Source organism: Oncorhynchus keta, chromosome 28, assembly GCF_023373465.1.
Source record: "Oncorhynchus keta strain PuntledgeMale-10-30-2019 chromosome 28, Oket_V2, whole genome shotgun sequence".
Classification (NCBI taxonomy): Eukaryota; Metazoa; Chordata; class Actinopteri; order Salmoniformes; family Salmonidae; genus Oncorhynchus; species Oncorhynchus keta.
In genome coordinates this window covers 71109118-71127857 of record NC_068448.1, presented here as the reverse complement: position 1 = coordinate 71127857, position 18740 = coordinate 71109118, and the positions used below count along the sequence as shown (strand labels likewise).

At 41.6% G+C, this 18740-nt stretch overlaps 1 protein-coding gene across 3 annotated transcripts in view; it reads right to left on the bottom strand.

Moving 5' to 3' along the window:
• LOC118361769 (sodium channel protein type 4 subunit alpha-like) overlaps window positions 1–18740 on the bottom strand; it is a 202105-nt gene that overhangs the window by 38830 nt on the left and 144535 nt on the right. For all 3 annotated transcript variants that reach the window (XM_052483777.1, XM_052483775.1, XM_052483776.1), the window contains 2 exons: window positions 5092–5232; window positions 4512–4856 (listed from right to left, as the gene is read on the bottom strand). In XM_052483777.1, the coding sequence (XP_052339737.1) occupies window positions 4512–4856; window positions 5092–5232 (486 nt within the window). The remainder of the gene's footprint in view (window positions 1–4511; window positions 4857–5091; window positions 5233–18740) is intronic.

Sequence of the window (18740 nt, the reverse complement as noted above, 5' to 3'; positions counted from 1 at the left end):
AATTATACCAGAAAAAGTCTAATCTCATCATGTATCCCATTTCCTCATCAGTCTCCTCTGGGATCTGGGGCGGCCCCGGTTGTTGCCGTGGTTGCGTTCGGACACAGCTGTGCGGCGTTACACAACCGTTGGTCCCTGGAGGACCCGAGCCATCAGAGCCGACGCTCATACCTCACACTTCCTGCTCTTCTCCAAGACTGACTATGACACGTTGTTGCCAGAGATGTACCCCTTATAGGTATCACTACGCCACTTAGAATAGACGACCAACACATACAGTAGCTTCATTCCATGCTATTACTTTGGTAATCAGAACGTTATAAATGACTCAACTGTGAATTGCTAATAATGTGCAAATTGCATAATTTACTAGCACTGAAAGGAACATGATTGAAAGTTTCAACTAGTTTACTAGTTCAACCCAAACAAATCCCATGTTCTATCTGGAGCACGTTGAGGTATTTACCCTTGGGGTTAGCAGAAGTAAAAGTTAAGCACACTGGCAGGAAGTGTAGCACTGTAACGTGAGCATGGACTTTCTATGTTTAACAGGATTAACCTTGCACAATAACCTTGTTAGTGGGATAATGAACATAGGCTTCCCGCTAAAACATTATCAAGCCACTAGTGACAGAGTTGAATTTACAAGCTATGGTTATGATATACAATGGCTCAATGGTGTGAGGAAATGGTCAGTAACAGCTCCAGCCTCTACAAACACACACACACACACACACACACACACACACACACACACACACACACACACACACACACACACACACACACACACACACACACACACACACACACACACACACACACACCCTCCGAGGTGTAAAAAGTGGTCCTGGCCTTGGCCCCCTGTGGTGATGAATCAGACAGACAGGCTGTTGACTGAGGAAGAGGTAAGGTGGGGGTCAGAGGTTAAAACATGCCATCTACATTTTCCCAGTCTTTCAGCCGGCAGTGACATAACAGCTCATATGGGAGGTTTGTCTGCATGTGTGCTAGCACTGCTCCCCCAGCCACACTTTGATGTTAAGGAGTTGTGAAAGGGACGAGCCGCGGCTGCCTCCGCTGCACACTCTTCACAGCAACATCTAAAGCAGAGACACTTTGTTTCCTGCTGCTAACCTATATGAAACTCTTCATTTACAATGTTTTGGATGTTTCTATTTTAATTTTCTTTACAATAGAAAATATACACATACAAACGACAACATACAGAAATATCCACAACATCACCCCTGCCCTGGTTTGAATGTTTCTAATTCACTTGTAGGTGCTAACTAATGTTTCAGGGCAATATTCTCTCTCGCTGCCCTTTTCCTGACAAGGGATAGCGACAGGCACGCATCCGAGGCCACGGTTACACGAATAGATGCAGACAGTTGATTTTCATGCCATGTTTTCCCTTGTGGGCCACATCCCTGTCTGCATGGGAAACTGGCTAGGGAAACAGAGGGAACGGCACACCACCATGATCATCTACACGTTGAGCCACAGCAAACGTTTAGGGAACATTTCACAAACGTGGGAAACCTGATAAAGCCTCCATGGGAGACATGTACAGAACAGGTTGTTGAGAGAGGACAGGTGTAGAGAAAGATAAAACAGAGTGAGTGGGTGGACGGGCAGGTGTACCGAGATGGAGTGAGTGAAGAGATAAAAGAGGGAAAAAGAGAACAAGGGAAGGTGAGAAGACAGGTGCGTCGTGTGATTAAAGCAGGTTGGCAAGACGTAACCGCTCTCTTAACTGATTGGAGCACAGGTGTGCAAAGAAACAAACCAGTCATCTCGGTTTAGAGTGAGAGAGAGAAAGAAAGAGAACACAGATGCTTTTTGTCTCTCACTCTCTCTCCCTCAACAACCTGTTCTACATGTTGGTAATTCTGCATCATGTTCCCATAAACAGTCATTGCTCTATATACTTCAACCTTGTAGTACACACCGGTAGTATGCCGAGCCCTCTCTCCCTCTCCCTCTCTCCTTGCCCCAACTATTTTAACAAGTTCAATTACAGTTTTACATTTATTCATGGAGCCTTGCTCATTTCACATGCCTCCTTATCAACATAAATTCATCTTTGAAATTGACCATAACCCCCAGACAACAAAGTAACGGCACACGATCTAGCTTCCTATAGTGGATGCAGACACAGAGACAGTAACGTTAAAGACAAATGCAGGCAAACAAATGCACTTTGCCCTTAAGGATCTAATTCCATATTCCTGATTGGGCGGAAATATAGAGGGCCATTGTTACCAAATGGAAGAAGGACCCAATTGCCAAAATAGTAGTATAAATCTTTAGAAAGGGGTAAAATTGGACAGGGCATCCATTTTGGGAAGAGTCCGCTTGGGGCCAAATTGCTCTGGAGGAAACGAGAAAACAAAACAAGGCATGAAAATAGCCTTTGTGCGTGGGCTTGGAGTGGCTCACTTGGAGAGAGGGAGAGAGAGGGATAGGGATGGAGCGAGAGAAAGGGAGGAGGGAGGAGGGAGAGCATGAGAGATAGCGCGAGCAAGAAAAAGAGAAGGCTTTCTCTCTCCCTCTAAGGCTCTCTCTCCAGTTATTAGCCTAGCTAAGCAACCTCTCGGGCCAGAGAGCGAGTGAGAGCGAGTGAGAGAGAGAGTGAGTGAGAGAGAGAGAGAGAGAGAGAGAGAGAGATCTACAATAATTAATTAATCTATCTGATCCTCAATTAGTAGACACAAACAAACAGCACAGCTCTACCATTTCATGAGCGAGCCAATGTCAGAGAAGCACACATGATAATACCTGTACAACAGGGAGGGGCAAATGGTGGCCAGCGGGCAACAGGTCCTCAGATTTTTACTTTTTTATTTTTAAATGCTATATTTTTTACATCTTAGTCGGGGAAAAACTTACTGTTGCAAGATAGAACAGTAGAATCCGCAAGATGCAATTTCAAAATATGGTTTTGCATCAGAAGTTTTTATCTTGTTATGTCACTGATAGTCATTCAATTAGCCATGTTACTGTCAGGGGGGGAATAGATTTTGTTAGTCAGTATCAATCAGATATCATATTAAAAACTACAAACATTTGTAGAAATGTGTAGAATTGCATGAAATGAATTATACAATTGCAAAATATTGTCTCCGCTTCATAGCAAAATGTATAGAATTGCAGAAAACTAGCTTTAATACTGCAATATTTTCACTACGCGCAATGGTAAAATGAGTAAAAATAACTCTAAATGTCTCTCTGCTGTCAAGAAGGTTTAAAATGTTAAAAATGCTAAAATGTTTTGCTCGCAATGTGGTAGTGGCTATGCACATTTGGGTACGCAGACTTGTGAGCAACTGCGGATTTTATGTGGCCCCCACCCCATCAAAGTCTGCACTCTGGAGTCAATTACTAATTAAAGATGCAGTCCAGGATCTTAAGTACTTACAAATTCAGAACATATTGTACCAATTAGAATTCGTAACATATCATACGAATTGCACTTTTTCTTTGCAGGACGTAACATATCATACGAAATGCACTTTTTCTTTGCAGGACGTAACATATCATACGAATTGCACTTTTTCTTTGCAGGACGTAACATATCATACGAAATGGATGACGTAGAACACAATTTTCGGGGACCCATTTTGGCTCGTGAGCAATACTTTCAAAACTATTGGCTGAAATTATACAAAAGCTCTGGAGCATCACTTAAAAGTAGAAAATATTAGCATAACTAACCAGGTATCCATCCAACCTTTTTATGCGTGCAAAGTACATGTTGGATACATTTCTTTACGACGGGCCTGATTGAAACAGCAAATTTGGTTAGTAAACTTTGCAAATGTCAACAAAACAAAATCCGCTAGACAAGGTGGGATCTTTTTGTGTCTGTAAAATGAATTATGCAAGAAATGGCGATGGAAGCATTTTATTCACAAATAGTGATATGATAACCATCATATCAAAGTAAACTTGGAGCCATGTTGTGTGGTCCTCCTACAACAACTGGGGAGGACATGCAGTTTATTAGGCTACTGATCAAATCAGTTATGATGAACTTCACAGGGTGGTGAAAGTGCAAGGTGATGAGCTTGATGCTCCTGTCCAATAAATTGCACTACACACCTGATTCAAATAACCAAAGTTTGATGATGAGTTGGTTATTTGAGTCAGCTGTGTAGGGCTCGAGGGGGGGTACATTTGCTATAAAACACAACTTTTTTGGGTGACAAAACCATCAGTAGAGTTGAAAACACATGGAAACATATTTAACTTGTATTTTGTATTCAGTACACGGGAATTTAACCCCAAAAGTTACTACGTCATCACGCACAGCCTCTTATCCGCAGCAAGTCAATTGTTTTAATTCAGATTTTAAAATATTTGCATAAAAATCTTTCGCCAATTGGATGGAAACCTAGTTTATGAGGAGATAACAATATCTGAATAGCTCGTATCGCAAAGATGCAGCTGATATTGTTATAGACTTTCCAATATCGGTACCCAACACTACCACCAACCCATCCTACCTGCTTGCTCTCCTCCACTTCCTCCTCCTCCTCCTCCGAGCTCTCGCTCTCATCCTCATCATCATCATCCTCCTCAGGGAACTCCACGTCTGATTCGCCAGGAGCGATGGGCACACTGATGGTCAGATTGGGGTTTGTCATGTAGCTGTCATCGACCTCCGGGACCATTATCTTCTCTCCGTGGCGCCCGATCACCCCGATCCCTCCCCCCACCGTCACCACTGTCCCGTTGCCCACCTCGCCAAGCGGAGCACCGTGGCTCAGCCTCTTGAGCTTCACCATGGCCTTTGTTTCTTTTCTCTTCTGCCGTCGCCTCTTGAAGTTGCCGTTGAAGAAGTCGCAGATCTACAATGAAGTAATGAACTATGTTTACAAGATGTGATGAACTTGTATTTTTGTATGTACTTAATTTTTTTCCCGGTGATTCATTTGTTTGTTTGGTTGCTATTGGTTGTTTTATTTTGCCCCGTCATACATTTTGTGTCATATCTTACGTAGAATCTATGTAATTGTCCACACTATATAGTAAAAAAAGTATATCATAATTATGAAATAAAAACATATGAAAAAAGTGTCCGACCTGGCTTCGGAGCCAGCCCATGCCGCTTTTGATGCGACCAAGAGCGATTTGCAGGTTGTTCATCTCGCCGTCGTCATCAGGTGCCGAGAGGTTGTCTGAGCTGAATGAGCTGAGCAGCAAGGCTAGGAAGAGGTTGAGTACCTGGGAGGAGTAGAGAGGGAGATGAGTTTGAATAAAGCCTTGTCCTTCTGTTTAGTATAACTAGGTAAAGTCAATGATGAATATATGCCCAACTGGAGTCCTTAAGATGTTATTACTTTCACGTTGATTGAAAAGTTAGTCACAAACAACATCTTACAGTTAACCATACAGCTGGATAAAAAGACTAGATAAAGCTAGCCTGCGGGTTTGATTCCTGAGTCGGTGTGGATGGAGAGGGCCCAGATGTGTAACACTAGAAATGTAAACAGCAGAAGTGATTTGAGCCCGGTATAAATGTCAGCCTCCAACTGGAACCGGAGATCTCCTTGTCCATGTTAAACAAGAGAACCTACTCCTCTGGGTTGTAAGGGCTGTGTGGTTTTAGTGTGTGTCATCCGTGCTTGTGTGTGTGCCTGCCTGCATTTGCGGATGCGCGTGTGTGTGTGTGCATGTGTGTGTGCTTGTTTGATTAAAGTGCACGCGGCAACGATGGTCCCTTAGACACAGGGCCACTTTTCCTCGGTTTAGTAAATGTCAACCGTGCATGCAGTTTCATGATGGAGTTTCATTACCATCGTGTAATGATTACAAACACCATTTTGTAGTCAAATTTAGATTTTTCTCCATGTCCTAACATGAGCTTCACTAATGAAATCCTGTCTGTGATTTGATAGAGCCTATCAAAGTAACATTACAATTTTTTCCCGGGGGCCGCATTTGGTCTTCAAAGATGTCTGGAGGACCGCACTGAAAGTTAGTTCTAGTTCCTCTACGTCTTCTGTTTGACACCCCTGTCCTAAGACCTAAAATGCATTGTTTACGTTTACCTGAGACGGTTCTCTCTCGGTTTCTCCAAAGACTCATAGCTGTTGTAGCAACACATCGATCAAATCAATCCAAATCAATTAATTGTCATGTCATTCATCTGTTTCTTGATAAACATCCATGTATTATATCTCTGCAGCCAGCATCAATCAAAGTTGACAATGTTCATTGGTTCTGAAATTCTGAAATTTGGTAAAGTGAAAACCAAAATTGCCCGTGAGTGTCGAGCGTGTCCCCAAATTACCAAAGGGAGCGAACTATCACAGTGCGTGCGTTGTGCATATATTCATCCATATGTGTATGTGTGTATGTGTGTGTGTGTTAGAGGATGGGAGTTGGAAGCAACATAGCCTTGGACCCCCTGTGCCGGCCCCTCCCACCCCCTGTGCCCCATACCCATCTCGCCATGCCTGGTGCCCACTGTGACAGGTGTAATTGGGTGTCTGGTTTTTCCATTTTCTGCCCTGCTACACTTGTCCTTTAAAACACACCGTCCATGACATCCTGCCATCTCAGAGAGTGATACAGCAAAACACCATGTTGTCCACCTCATCTTGCTTCCAACCATTCCATTTTTTTCAGATCAAGAAAAGGAGTCCTAGGATTTAGGCTGATTTTGGGACGGGGCTTTTTAGGTTGACAGGATGTGGTCGACCTTAGAAATGATGGACATTCAGATCTACCACCAACACTCCCCCATTGAGAATCCACAGGAGACATCATAGCAGATCCTCCATGAACACCTCATATCTCATCTCGTATAGCCCCTGGAACCCACTGTGCTGCGCTGGGCAGATGAGTGCGTGTCAAATCGCCACACTCGTCTCGCGTGCTGATATGTTATGTTTGTCGCCAGGGGATCCCTGACACACCGAGCCAGGATAGAATCAGCAATAAGCTGCTTTATCATGACTGATGTATATATGACGTAGTCTGTTGCTTTACCGTGATTATACATATATATGGTGTGGTCGTCTGCTTTACCGTGACTATAAATATATATGGTGTGGTCGTCTGCTTTACCGTGACTATAAATATATATGGTGTGGTCGTCTGCTTTACCATGACTATAAATATATATGGTGTGGTTGTCTGCTTTACCATGACTATAAATATATATGGTGTGGTCGTCTGCTTTACCATGACTATAAATATATATGGTGTGGTCGTCTGCTTTACCATGACTATAAATATATATGGCATAGTCATCTGCTTTACCATGACTATAAATATATATGGTGTGGTCGTCTGCTTTACCATGACTATAAATATATATGGTGTGGTCGTCTGCTTTACCATGACTATAAATATATATGGCATAGTCGGCTGCTTTACCATGACTATAAATATATATGGCGTAGTCGGCTGCTTTACCATGACTATAAATATATATGGTGTGGTCGTCTGCTTTACCATGACTATAAATATATATGGCGTAGTCGGCTGCTTTACCATGACTATAAATATATATGGCGTAGTCGGCTGCTTTACCATGACTATAAATATATATGGTGTGGTCGTCTGCTTTACCATGACTATAAATATATATGGTGTAGTCGGCTGCTTTACCATGACTATAAATATATATGGTGTGGTCGTCTGCTTTACCATGACTATAAATATATATGGCGTAGTCGGCTGCTTTATGGCGTAGTCGGCTGCTTTACCATGACTATAAATATATATGGCGTAGTCGGCTGCTTTACCATGACTATAAATATATATGGCGTAGTCGGCTGCTTTACCATGACTATAAATATATATGGCGTAGTCGGCTGCTTTACCATGACTATAAATATATATGGCGTAGTCGGCTGCTTTACCATGACTATAAATATATATGGCGTAGTCGGCTGCTTTACCATGACTATAAATATATATGGCGTAGTCGGCTGCTTTACCATGACTATAAATATATATGGCGTAGTCGGCTGCTTTACCATGACTATAAATATATATGGTGTGGTCGTCTGCTTTACCATGACTATAAATATATATGGCATAGTCGTCTGCTTTACCATGACTATAAATATATATGGCGTAGTCGGCTGCTTTACCATGACTATAAATATATATGGCGTAGTCGGCTGCTTTACCATGACTATAAATATATATGGCATAGTCGTCTGCTTTACCGTGACTATAAATATATATGGCGTAGTCGGCTGCTTTACCATGACTATAAATATATATGGCGTAGTCGGCTGCTTTACCATGACTATAAATATATATGGTGTGGTCGTCTGCTTTACCATGACTATAAATATATATGGCGTAGTCGGCTGCTTTACCATGACTATAAATATATATGGCATAGTCGTCTGCTTTACCGTGACTATAAATATATATGGCGTAGTCGGCTGCTTTACCATGACTATAAATATATATGGCGTAGTCGGCTGCTTTACCATGACTATAAATATATATGGCGTAGTCGGCTGCAGGGGAAAAGTAGCCTATAGGGGAAAAGAACGACTGTACATCCAACTTGATTAGCATATATAATGTAAAGGGTAATTCGCAATTCCCAATGGGATTAATAGGGACTCACAAACACCTTGGGATGCTCTTCATTTGGTGATGTCAGTCATTCAGCCAGTCAGTCAAACACACAGATTTGAGCATTGGCACACACAAAGACACAGGGCGGGTTTAGGGTCTTGAAATATTGTGTGGGTTGAATAAAGAGAAAACAATAGCTTAAAAAATGTCAATTTATAGGTTACATTCAGGTTTTTCTTTGATTATTTAATTTGGCATTAGTGCGTTAGCCTAAGCGTTAGGGCTGAACTCTACAGGCGCCAAATAGCCTACATACCAATAGCCAAATGCTATTGGGAACAGGCATAAAAAGAGAATGTCAGTCCATCGAGGCAAAAAGGACAAAGTCTGAGTTTAAATCAATAAGAGAAAAGCTGTGGAGAGTTGAAAATCAATAGAAGGCAGGGCCAGAAAAGTAATGTTTTGGAGAGATTAGTGGTAAAAGATAACGATAGCAATGCCTATTTGTGATTATGGTGAGGCGCTACAGTTGAAGTCCGAAGTTTATATACACCTTAGCCAAATACATTTAAACACAGTTTTTCACAATTCCTGACGTTTAATCCTAGTAAAAATTCCCTGTCTTAGGTCAGTTAGGATCACCACTTCATTTTAAGAATGTGAAATGTCAGAATAAAAGTAGGAAGAATGTTTATTTCAGCTTTTATTTCTTTCATCACATTCTCAGTGGGTCAGAAGTTTACATACACTCAATTAGTATTTGGTAGCATTGCCTTTAAATTGTTGAACTTGGTTCAAACGTTTTGGGTAGCCTTCCAATAGCTTCAATTAGCTATAAATTGGGTACATTTTTGCCCATTCCTCCTGACAGAGCTTGTGTAACTGGGTCCGGTTTGTAGGCCTACTTGCTCGCACACGCTTTTTCAGTTCTACCCACAAATTACCTATGGGATTGAGATCAGGGCTTTGTGATGCCCACTCCAATACCTTGACTTTGTTGTCCTTAAGCCATTTTGCCACAACTTTGGAAGTATGCTTGGGGTCATTGTCCATTTGGAAGACCTATTTGGGACCAAGCTTTAACTTCCTGACTGATGTCTTGAGATGTTGCTTCAATATATCCACATAATTTTCCTTCCACATGATTCCATCTATTTTGTGAAGTGCACCAGTTCATCCTGCAGCAAAGCACCCCCACAACATGATGCTGCCACCCCCATGCTTCACGGTTGGGATGATGTTCTTCGGCTTGCAAGCCTCCCCCTTTATCCTCCAAACTTGTGGAGGTCTACAATTGGGTTTCTGAGGTCTTGGCTGATTCCTTTTGATTTTCCCATGATGTCAAGCAAAGAGGCCCTGAGTTTGAAGGTTGGCCTTGAAATACATCCACAGGTACACCTCCAACTGACTCATATGATGTCAATTAGCTTATCAGAAGCTTCTAAAGCCATGACATAATTTTCTGGAATTTTCTAAGCTGTTTAAAGGCACAGTCAACATAGCATATGTAAACATCTGACCCACTGGAATTATGATACAGTGAATTATAAGTGAAATAATATGTCTGTAAACAATTGTTGGGAAAATGACTTGTGTCATGCACAAAGTAGATGTCCTACCCGACTTGCCAAAACTATAGTTTGTTAACAAGAAATTTGTGGAATGGTTGAAAAACGAGTTTTAATGACTAAAACCTAAGTTTATGTAAACTTCCAATTTCAACTGTATACAAATTAGACAGTCAAAGGCCTATGGCACATCAAGGGACTCTAGAATACTGTTCATCTGGGTTAAATGGAAACTCAAATCTGGATACTGACTGTAGGTCTATAATCTCTGACAGAGCCTTAATATTAACTCCTACAGAATTAAGCATTTCTTGCAGTAAAGTATTTTCTTTGCTCCATGAAAGAGGTAGAGATGACAGAGAAAACTTTACCGGTGTTAACTAGATTACTTGTCCAGTTGTAAGCAAAATAGAAAGTTGCAAAAATGACCCAACATGTTTATCGCAAGATTTAAATTTGGCTTGGATGCATATTTTATGTGGTTGAAATACTAAAAGCTTTTATTATGCTGATAAAGATAGCATCTCTACAGATTGTATCTAAAAGAGCATTCACATTTTGTAAAAATGCTGAATGAAATTGGATTTCTCCTGTTCCTGATCATTTTTTATGTCTACATTTGATGTATGATTTTACTGCAAGAAATCCTTAATTCTGCAGGAGTTAATATTAAGCATATGTGGGAGGTTATAGACCTACAGTCAGTGTCCAGATTTCAGTTTCCATTCAACCCATCTGAACAGTATTCTAGAGTCCTTTGACATGTGAACTCACAGCCTGGTCTCATAGACTAGAGGTAACATAGTACATGTAAATTCGGCACTCAAATTAGTATGATATGATAAGTTTGGCATGGTTACATAAGACAGAAGGTTACTTAAGGCAAATATGAAAGGAGGTTGGTTGGTCGCGGTGGATGTGTAGGCTTATAACGCAAATGTCTAGTAACTCAAATGTTGCGTGTTCGAATCTCATCACATACAATTTTAGCTAATTAGCTACTTTGCAACTACTTAGCATGTTAGCTAACCTGTCCCCTAACTTTAACCCTATCCTTAATCCTTTTAGATAACCCTAACCCTAACCCTTAGTCTAGCTAACGTTAGCGTTAACCACCTGGCTAACGTTAGCAACAACAAATTAGAATTCATAACATATCGTACATTTTTTCAAAATCGTAACATTGTTCCTTTCGCAAATTCAAAAAAAATTGTCCGAATTGCAATTTCTAACATATCATACAAAATGGATGCTGGACATCTACAAATTAATACATACCATACGAAACCTAACAACTAAGTGCAGTGTCTCAGATTTACGTCCAGAATAATATGAAATACTGTGAGACCAGGTTGCTTTTCTTAACTCAGGACAATGACAGGACATTGCCAACACATCACATGCATTTGTGTGCCATTAACTGCACCCACTGATGGTGTATGTACATCACCTCATTGCGTAATAATAATAGAGGGAACAAAATAAATTGTGCTCCTGATTCAATAAACAAATCCCTTCCTTAACATAATCTGACCTTCACAGTTGGGCCTGCACAAATTGAGATGTATTTGGATTTACCTGCAGTGTGTATGTGTGTGTGTTTTTGTTTTACTATCCTTGTGGGTACCAGAAGTCCTCACAAAGATAGTAAAACAAGGAACAGTTGTACAAGTGGGAACATTTTTGCAGGTCCATGAGGAAAAATTCTGTTGGGTTTAGGGGTTGGGTTCAGGGTTAGGGTTACAATTAGGATTAGAATTAAGGTTGGAGTTAGGATTAGGGGCTACGGTTAGGTTATGAGTTAGGAGTTAGGAGGGTTATGGTTAGGTTAAGGGTTAAGGTTAGAGTTAGGGTTAGGAGTTAGGGAAAATAGGATTTTGGATGGGAATCAATTATTTGTTCCCCACAAGGAGGGCAATACAAACGTGTGTGTGTGTGTGTGTGTGTGTGTGTGTGTGTGTGTGTGTGTGTGTGTGTGTGTGTGTGTGTGTGTGTGTGTGTGTGTGTGTGTGTGTGTGTGTGTGTGTGTGTGTGTGTGTGTGTGTGTGTGTGTGCATCTATAAATTGATTATAGTGTGTGATCAGCGGTAAAGATCTGGGATGGGTGTCAGTCACCATCCACATGACCCCTTCTTGTTCACACTATCCTGGGATCTGATTGGCTGTCGCACATGTTCAACCAGTAATGGATCAACTAGTCATGGCATGAGCTGACAGTGCTGGGTGGACGACTACACTCATAGATTTCTAGATTTATATAAATTATATAAATCTATAAATATAAAAAAACATGTTTTTACAGTCAACCATACCTACTGTAGAGGAATATCATAATATATCATATATAATCATTTATTTATAATAATTTATATATAATATATCCTCCATCTTTGTCAGATATATAGTATATACAAATACTAGGCACTTAATTTATCTTGGAATTTGAACCCCTGGTTCAACCTGGGATTGATCTTAACACAAAGGAACAGCTGTCCAATAGGGGGACACGGACCCTCCCACCCACATCCTGCGATAGGATGAAAAAATGAATAAAACATTTGCTAAATGTCAACGTTTCAAGTCAATTTGGTGGATCTATCCGAGGCAGAGAAGATGTTTTGACGTGAGGGGTATGTGTCTGCCAGGGAAGAGCAGCAGGATTTTGATGATAAATGCTGAAGTGGAAGGGGAGGGTGCAGTAATGTCAGCTGCAGTAATTCAGGGCCACAGTGAATGACAGAGAAATATGTGTGTGTGTGTGTCTGTTGTTGTATTTGTTTTCCTACCTTATCAGGACCCCAATGTCCTAACAATTCTATCCAATTCACCCCAATGTCCTAACAATTCTATCCAATTCACCTCAATGTCCTAACAATTCTATCCAATTCACCTCAATGTCCTGACAATTCTATCCAATTCACCCCAATGTCCTGACAATTCTATCCAATTCACCCCAATGTCCTAACAATTCTATCCAATTCACCTCAATGTCCTGACAATTCTATCCAATTCACCCCAATGTCCTGACAATTCTATCCAATTCACCCCAATGTCCTAACAATTCTATCCAATTCACCCCAATGTCCTAACAATTCTATCCAATTCACCTCAATGTCCTAACAATTCTATCCAATTCACCCCAATGTCCTAACAATTCTATCCAATTCACCCCAATGTCCTAACAATTCTATCCAATTCACCCCAATGTCCTAACAATTCTATCCAATTCACCTCAATGTCCTGACAATTCTATCCAATTCACCCCAATGTCCTAACAATTCTATCCAATTCACCCCAATGTCCTAACAATTCTATCCAATTCACCCCAATGTCCTAACAATTCTATCCAATTCACCTCAATGTCCTAACAATTCTATCCAATTCACCTCAATGTCCTAACAATTCTATCCAATTCACCCCAATGTCCTAACAATTCTATCCAATTCACCTCAATGTCCTAACAATTCTATCCAATTCACCCCAATGTCCTAACAATTCTATCCAATTCACCTCAATGTCCTGACAGGGTAGCAAAACAAGAACTTCGTATTGACTACTTTCTTATGTCATTCTCTCTGGCACCAAACGTTTAAAAAGAGTTGATAGGGGACAGAATGCGGCCGGACCATCCTATAATTACGTTATCATTTCAACGTGGGTGAGGATATTGGAAATGTATTCAAAGCTGACAACTTGTTTTTACACAGGACAGAATAATTACAGAATAATTAATAACTGACTTTTTCCAACATAATATAGGTACAGCATATCGCCTTATTGTATAGGATACTTTTATGCAATTCAATACTGATCTTTAAAACAAAAGCCATTTAGGTCAAAATAATTCATATTAACAAAATAAATGGAGGGACTAACAGTACAGTTAGATAGCAATACAAATTGTACCATAGAGGCACAGAATACGTTAGAGGAAAGAAATGAAGTAACTTATTACTTATTACTTATTACTTATACTGTATATTATAAAAATAAAGCAAACTGGATGGAATATGGGGGAAAACGCACCAAATTATAGAAATGCTACCAAAAATAATTTACTGAAACTTTTTTTAAATGACAGAGTCACCCATGATTCACAAAACAATATTTAGAAAGAGGAAGCAAAGTACTTTCAGCATATGTTTTCAGTTCAGTCTCCTCGATCTTCACTAACCAAAGTTAATTGTAAGGATTTTCCTATTAATAATGTAAAACGAACAGCTGTACAGAAAGACTCAAGTGAAGGCTAAATTACAGAGGAGGAACTTCCTGATGCCTTTAAGCCTTTAAGTCCCGAAAACCTCCAGGGCTGGATGGCATACCAGTTGAGGAATACCAAACCTTTTTTTATGTACTCAGAGGACCGTTATTAGCATATTTTAACCACTCCTATAAAAATTGTATATTATTAGATACACAACTAGGTCTGATTTCAATATTACTGAAACAGGACCCAAATATAAAGATCCAGTTCATAAAAAATGGAGGCCCCTTACACCTACACACTTACACAACCAGTGTTGTGATGCAAAAATTCAAGCAAAATGTATAGCGCATAAAATTAAAAAGGTATTGTCGTATATTATTCATCCTAATCAGATTTTTTACATTGGTGATACATTGGGGATAATATAAGACCAGTACTGGAAACAATAGAAAACTATGAACAACCTGGGAAATCAGGCCTGGCATTCATAGCTGACTTTGAGAAGGCTTTTGATAAACTACGACTGGAATTTATATATAAATACCAGGAATATTTAAACATTTTGGAGAATCTCTTAAACAATGGGTTAAAATGATGTATAGTAACCCTAGATGTAAAATAGTAAATAATGGTTACTTCTCAACAAGTATTAAATCAAAGGGAACACATTAGTCAGAGTGGGCAGAACAAGCAAGGAGGAGTCAAGCATGAGCTATGAGCTAACGAGATTCTATTTGTGCGTTCTAGCATGCATTTGCATATTTCTGTTAGGGAATGCCTCCTCTGAAGCGTGCGTGTGCAATTTCTCAATTAGTCGTTGCATTTATCTAAACAACCCAGTTTTTTTTGTTATTTGGCAAAGGGTAACGTCTACAAAACTTAGTCCACTCTGTTTGTAACAGATTTTAGTTTTGGGAACAGAAAACTGTATTGAGATCAAATATTTCATTGACGAGAACATTGAAGAATGTCACCCAAAATCCATCTCGTTCCATCTTCTACCACTGCCAGCCACTGGGCTTCCTCTCACTACCAAGTGAGGGTAGAAACTATTGGCCAGTCTTTCAGTTTTTGCCATGTACTGTCCATGTGTGAGTGATTGAAGCGGGGAGAACATGGCATGGCTTGGGTGGCTGGGGTCCCTGATGATCTTCTTGGCCTTCCTGCGACACCTGGTATTGTAGGTGTTCTGTAGGGCAAGCAGTGTGCACACAATGGTGCGTTCGGCTGCATGAATCACCCTCCAAAGAGCCGTGCGGTCCAAGGAGGTGAAGTTGCCATACCAGGCTGTCATGCATCCCAACAGTACGCTCACGAGGGTGCTGCTGTTGTACACTGTGAGGGCCCTCGGGGACAGACCACATTTCTTCAGCATCCTGAGGTTGAAGAGTCGCTGTCGTGCCTTCTTCACTACGGTGTCCATGTGGTTAAACCATTTCAGCTTCTCTGAGATGTAAACCCAGATGCATTGACCGTTACACGGCGGCCATGTTGATACGAATGGGGGCGTGTCCAGCCTGGTTCCTCCTTAAGTCCACAATAATCTTCTTTGTTTTCATAAAGTTGAGGGAGAGGTTGTTTACCTGGCACCACGCCATCAGAGTGCCTACCGACTCCTTATAGGCTGTCTTGTCGTTTTTGGTGGTCAGGCCTACTACTTTCGTGTCGTCAGCGAACTTGATGATGGAAGGCCACGCAGTCATGGATATACAGAGAATAAAGGAGGGGACTGAGGATGCGACCTTGTGGGGCTCCGTGTTGAGGATCAGTGTAAAGGAGGTAATGTTGCCTACCTTCAACACCTGTGAACGGCCTATCAGGAAGTCCAGGACCAAGTTTAATATGGAAAAGTTCAGACCCAGGGCTGTGAGCTTTGTTAGGAGCTTATAGGGCACTATGATATTGAACTGTAGTCGATGAATGTATGTATTCCTTTTGTCCAGGTGGGTAAGTGCAGTGTGCAGTACAATGGCGATTGCGTCGTCCGTGGATCTGTCAGGGCGGTAGGTGATTTGGAGAGGGTCAAGAGTGTCGGGGAGGGAGGAGGTGATATGGTCTTTGACTAGCCCTCTCGAAGCAGTCCATGATGACGGAAGTGAGTGCTACTGCTTGGTAGTCATTCAGTTCAGTTACTTTCCCTTTCTTGGCCACAGGGATTATAGTGGGTATAGAGGCCTAAACTAGGGAGAGATTGAAAATGTCAGAGAACACAATAGCCAGCTGGTCTGCACTTGCTCTGAGGCCACGGCTAGCGACATCATCCGGCAGCCTTGTGGGGGTTAACACGTTTGAATTACATTACATATGTCCTCAGTGGAGACTGAGTGTGTAGCCCATGTTGTCATCGGGGGCTCTCCTCGGCAGCTCAGGGTCATTGTACTCTAATCTTGAAAAAAAGGTGTTTATCACGTCTGGTAGGGTGGCGTTGGTGACCATGATGTGCCTGGCTTTCTTTTTGTAATCGTTGATCATTAGGAGCCCCTGCCACATAAGCCTTGTGTCTGACCCACTGAATTGCTCCTCCACTTTATATTTGTCTCTATGCTTGTGTTTCACCATCTTCCTAAATCTACATAAATCCTACTTGTACTGTTTAACCAAACTATTGTCCCCGGTCACCTTGACAGGATTATAAGCAGCATATAACCACCATAATTTGCAAATAAATTCATTAAAAATCCTACAACGTGGTTTTCTGGATTTTCTTCTTCTCATTTTGTCTGTCATAGTTGAAGTGTACCTATGATGAAAATTACAGACCTCTCTCATCTTTTTAAGTGGGAGAACTTGCACAATTGGTGGCTGACTAAATACTTTTTTGCCCCAATGTATATATATATGGGGGATACAACCTTCCCAGCTCTACAGATTTTGCTGCAAAGAGACAGAATCATTACAGCATATGTTTTGGTAATGTCCATATGTCGCTTGTTTTTGGTCCAATCTATCAATAATATAATAATACTCATCTAAAATGTTTATCTTTCATTTACAATCTGTACAAACTATGAGAATAGAAAGGTTCAGAACTTTTGTGAAACATCACAGCAGAGTTGAAAAATATATGGCAAATAGAAATCAACACTGGATGGTGTTCAGAGATAGATGGGAGGGGTTGAGGGTAGTTGAAGGATGGGACTGGATGGTGTTCAGAGATAGATGGGAGGGGTTGAGGGTAGCTGAAGGATGGGACTGGATGGTGTTCAGAGATAGATGGGAGGGGTTGAGGGTAGTTGAAGGATGGGACTGGGTGGTGTTCAGAGATAGATGGGTGGGGTTTAGGGTAGCTGAAGGATGGGACTGGACGGTGTTCAGAGATAGATGGGTGGGGTTGAGGGTAGCTGAAGGATGGGACTGGATGGTGTTCAGAGATAGATGGGAGGGGTTGAGGGTAGCTGACGGATGGGACTGGATGGTGTTCAGAGATAGATGGGAGGGGTTGAGGGTAGCTGACGGATGGGACTGGATGGTGTTCAGAGATAGATGGGAGGGGTTGAGGGTAGCTGAAGGATGGGACTGGATGGTGTTCAGAGATAGATGGGAGGGGTTGAGGGTAACTGAAGGATGGGACTAAAATAGGGAATATATGTAGGGAATATAGGGAATATATGATTTTTAATGGTCAAGCATTTTTACTCCTCAAAAAGTCCTGACATTGCACAAAAATAAAGCTCTATGTGTGTGTCGGGGTTGGGGGAGGTGTTGTGTATATTTGTGCGTGTGCGTGTGATTGTTAGTGGTACCTTAATTGGGGAAGACGGGCTTGTGGTAATGGCTGGAGCGGAATGAGTGGAATGGTATCAAATACATGGTGTTTCATTCCATTCCACTCATTCTGCTCCAGCCATTATTATGAGCCGTCCTCACCTCAGCAGCCTCCACTGGTGTATATACTGTATGTGCACACCCAAACACACACACTGAACCAACATCCCACCTGAAACTGCTCCCATCATGTCAAAGTACTTTACTCTTCATAACAATAACAACATCAATAACAACAAACCAGTTGCCCTGTGTGAAGTATTAAACCCTGAGTTCGAAACAAATCACATTTAACAGCCACAGCCTGCTTCCCCCTCCACAGCCTTCTTCCTCCTCCACAGCCTTCTTCCTCCTCCACAGCCTTCTTCCTCCTCCACAGCCTGCTTCCCCCTACACAGCCTGCTTCCCCCTCCACAGCCTGCTTCCCCCTCCACAGCCTTCTTCCTCCTCCACAGCCTTCTTCCCCTCCACAGCCTGCTTCCCCCACCACAGCCTGCTTCCCCTCCACAGCCTGCTTCCCCCTCCACAGCCTTCTTCCTCCTCCACCGCCTGCTTCCTCCTCCACAGCCTGCTTCCCCCTCCACAGCCTGCTTCCCCTCCACAGCCTGCTTCCCCCTCCACAGCCTTCTTCCTCCTCCACA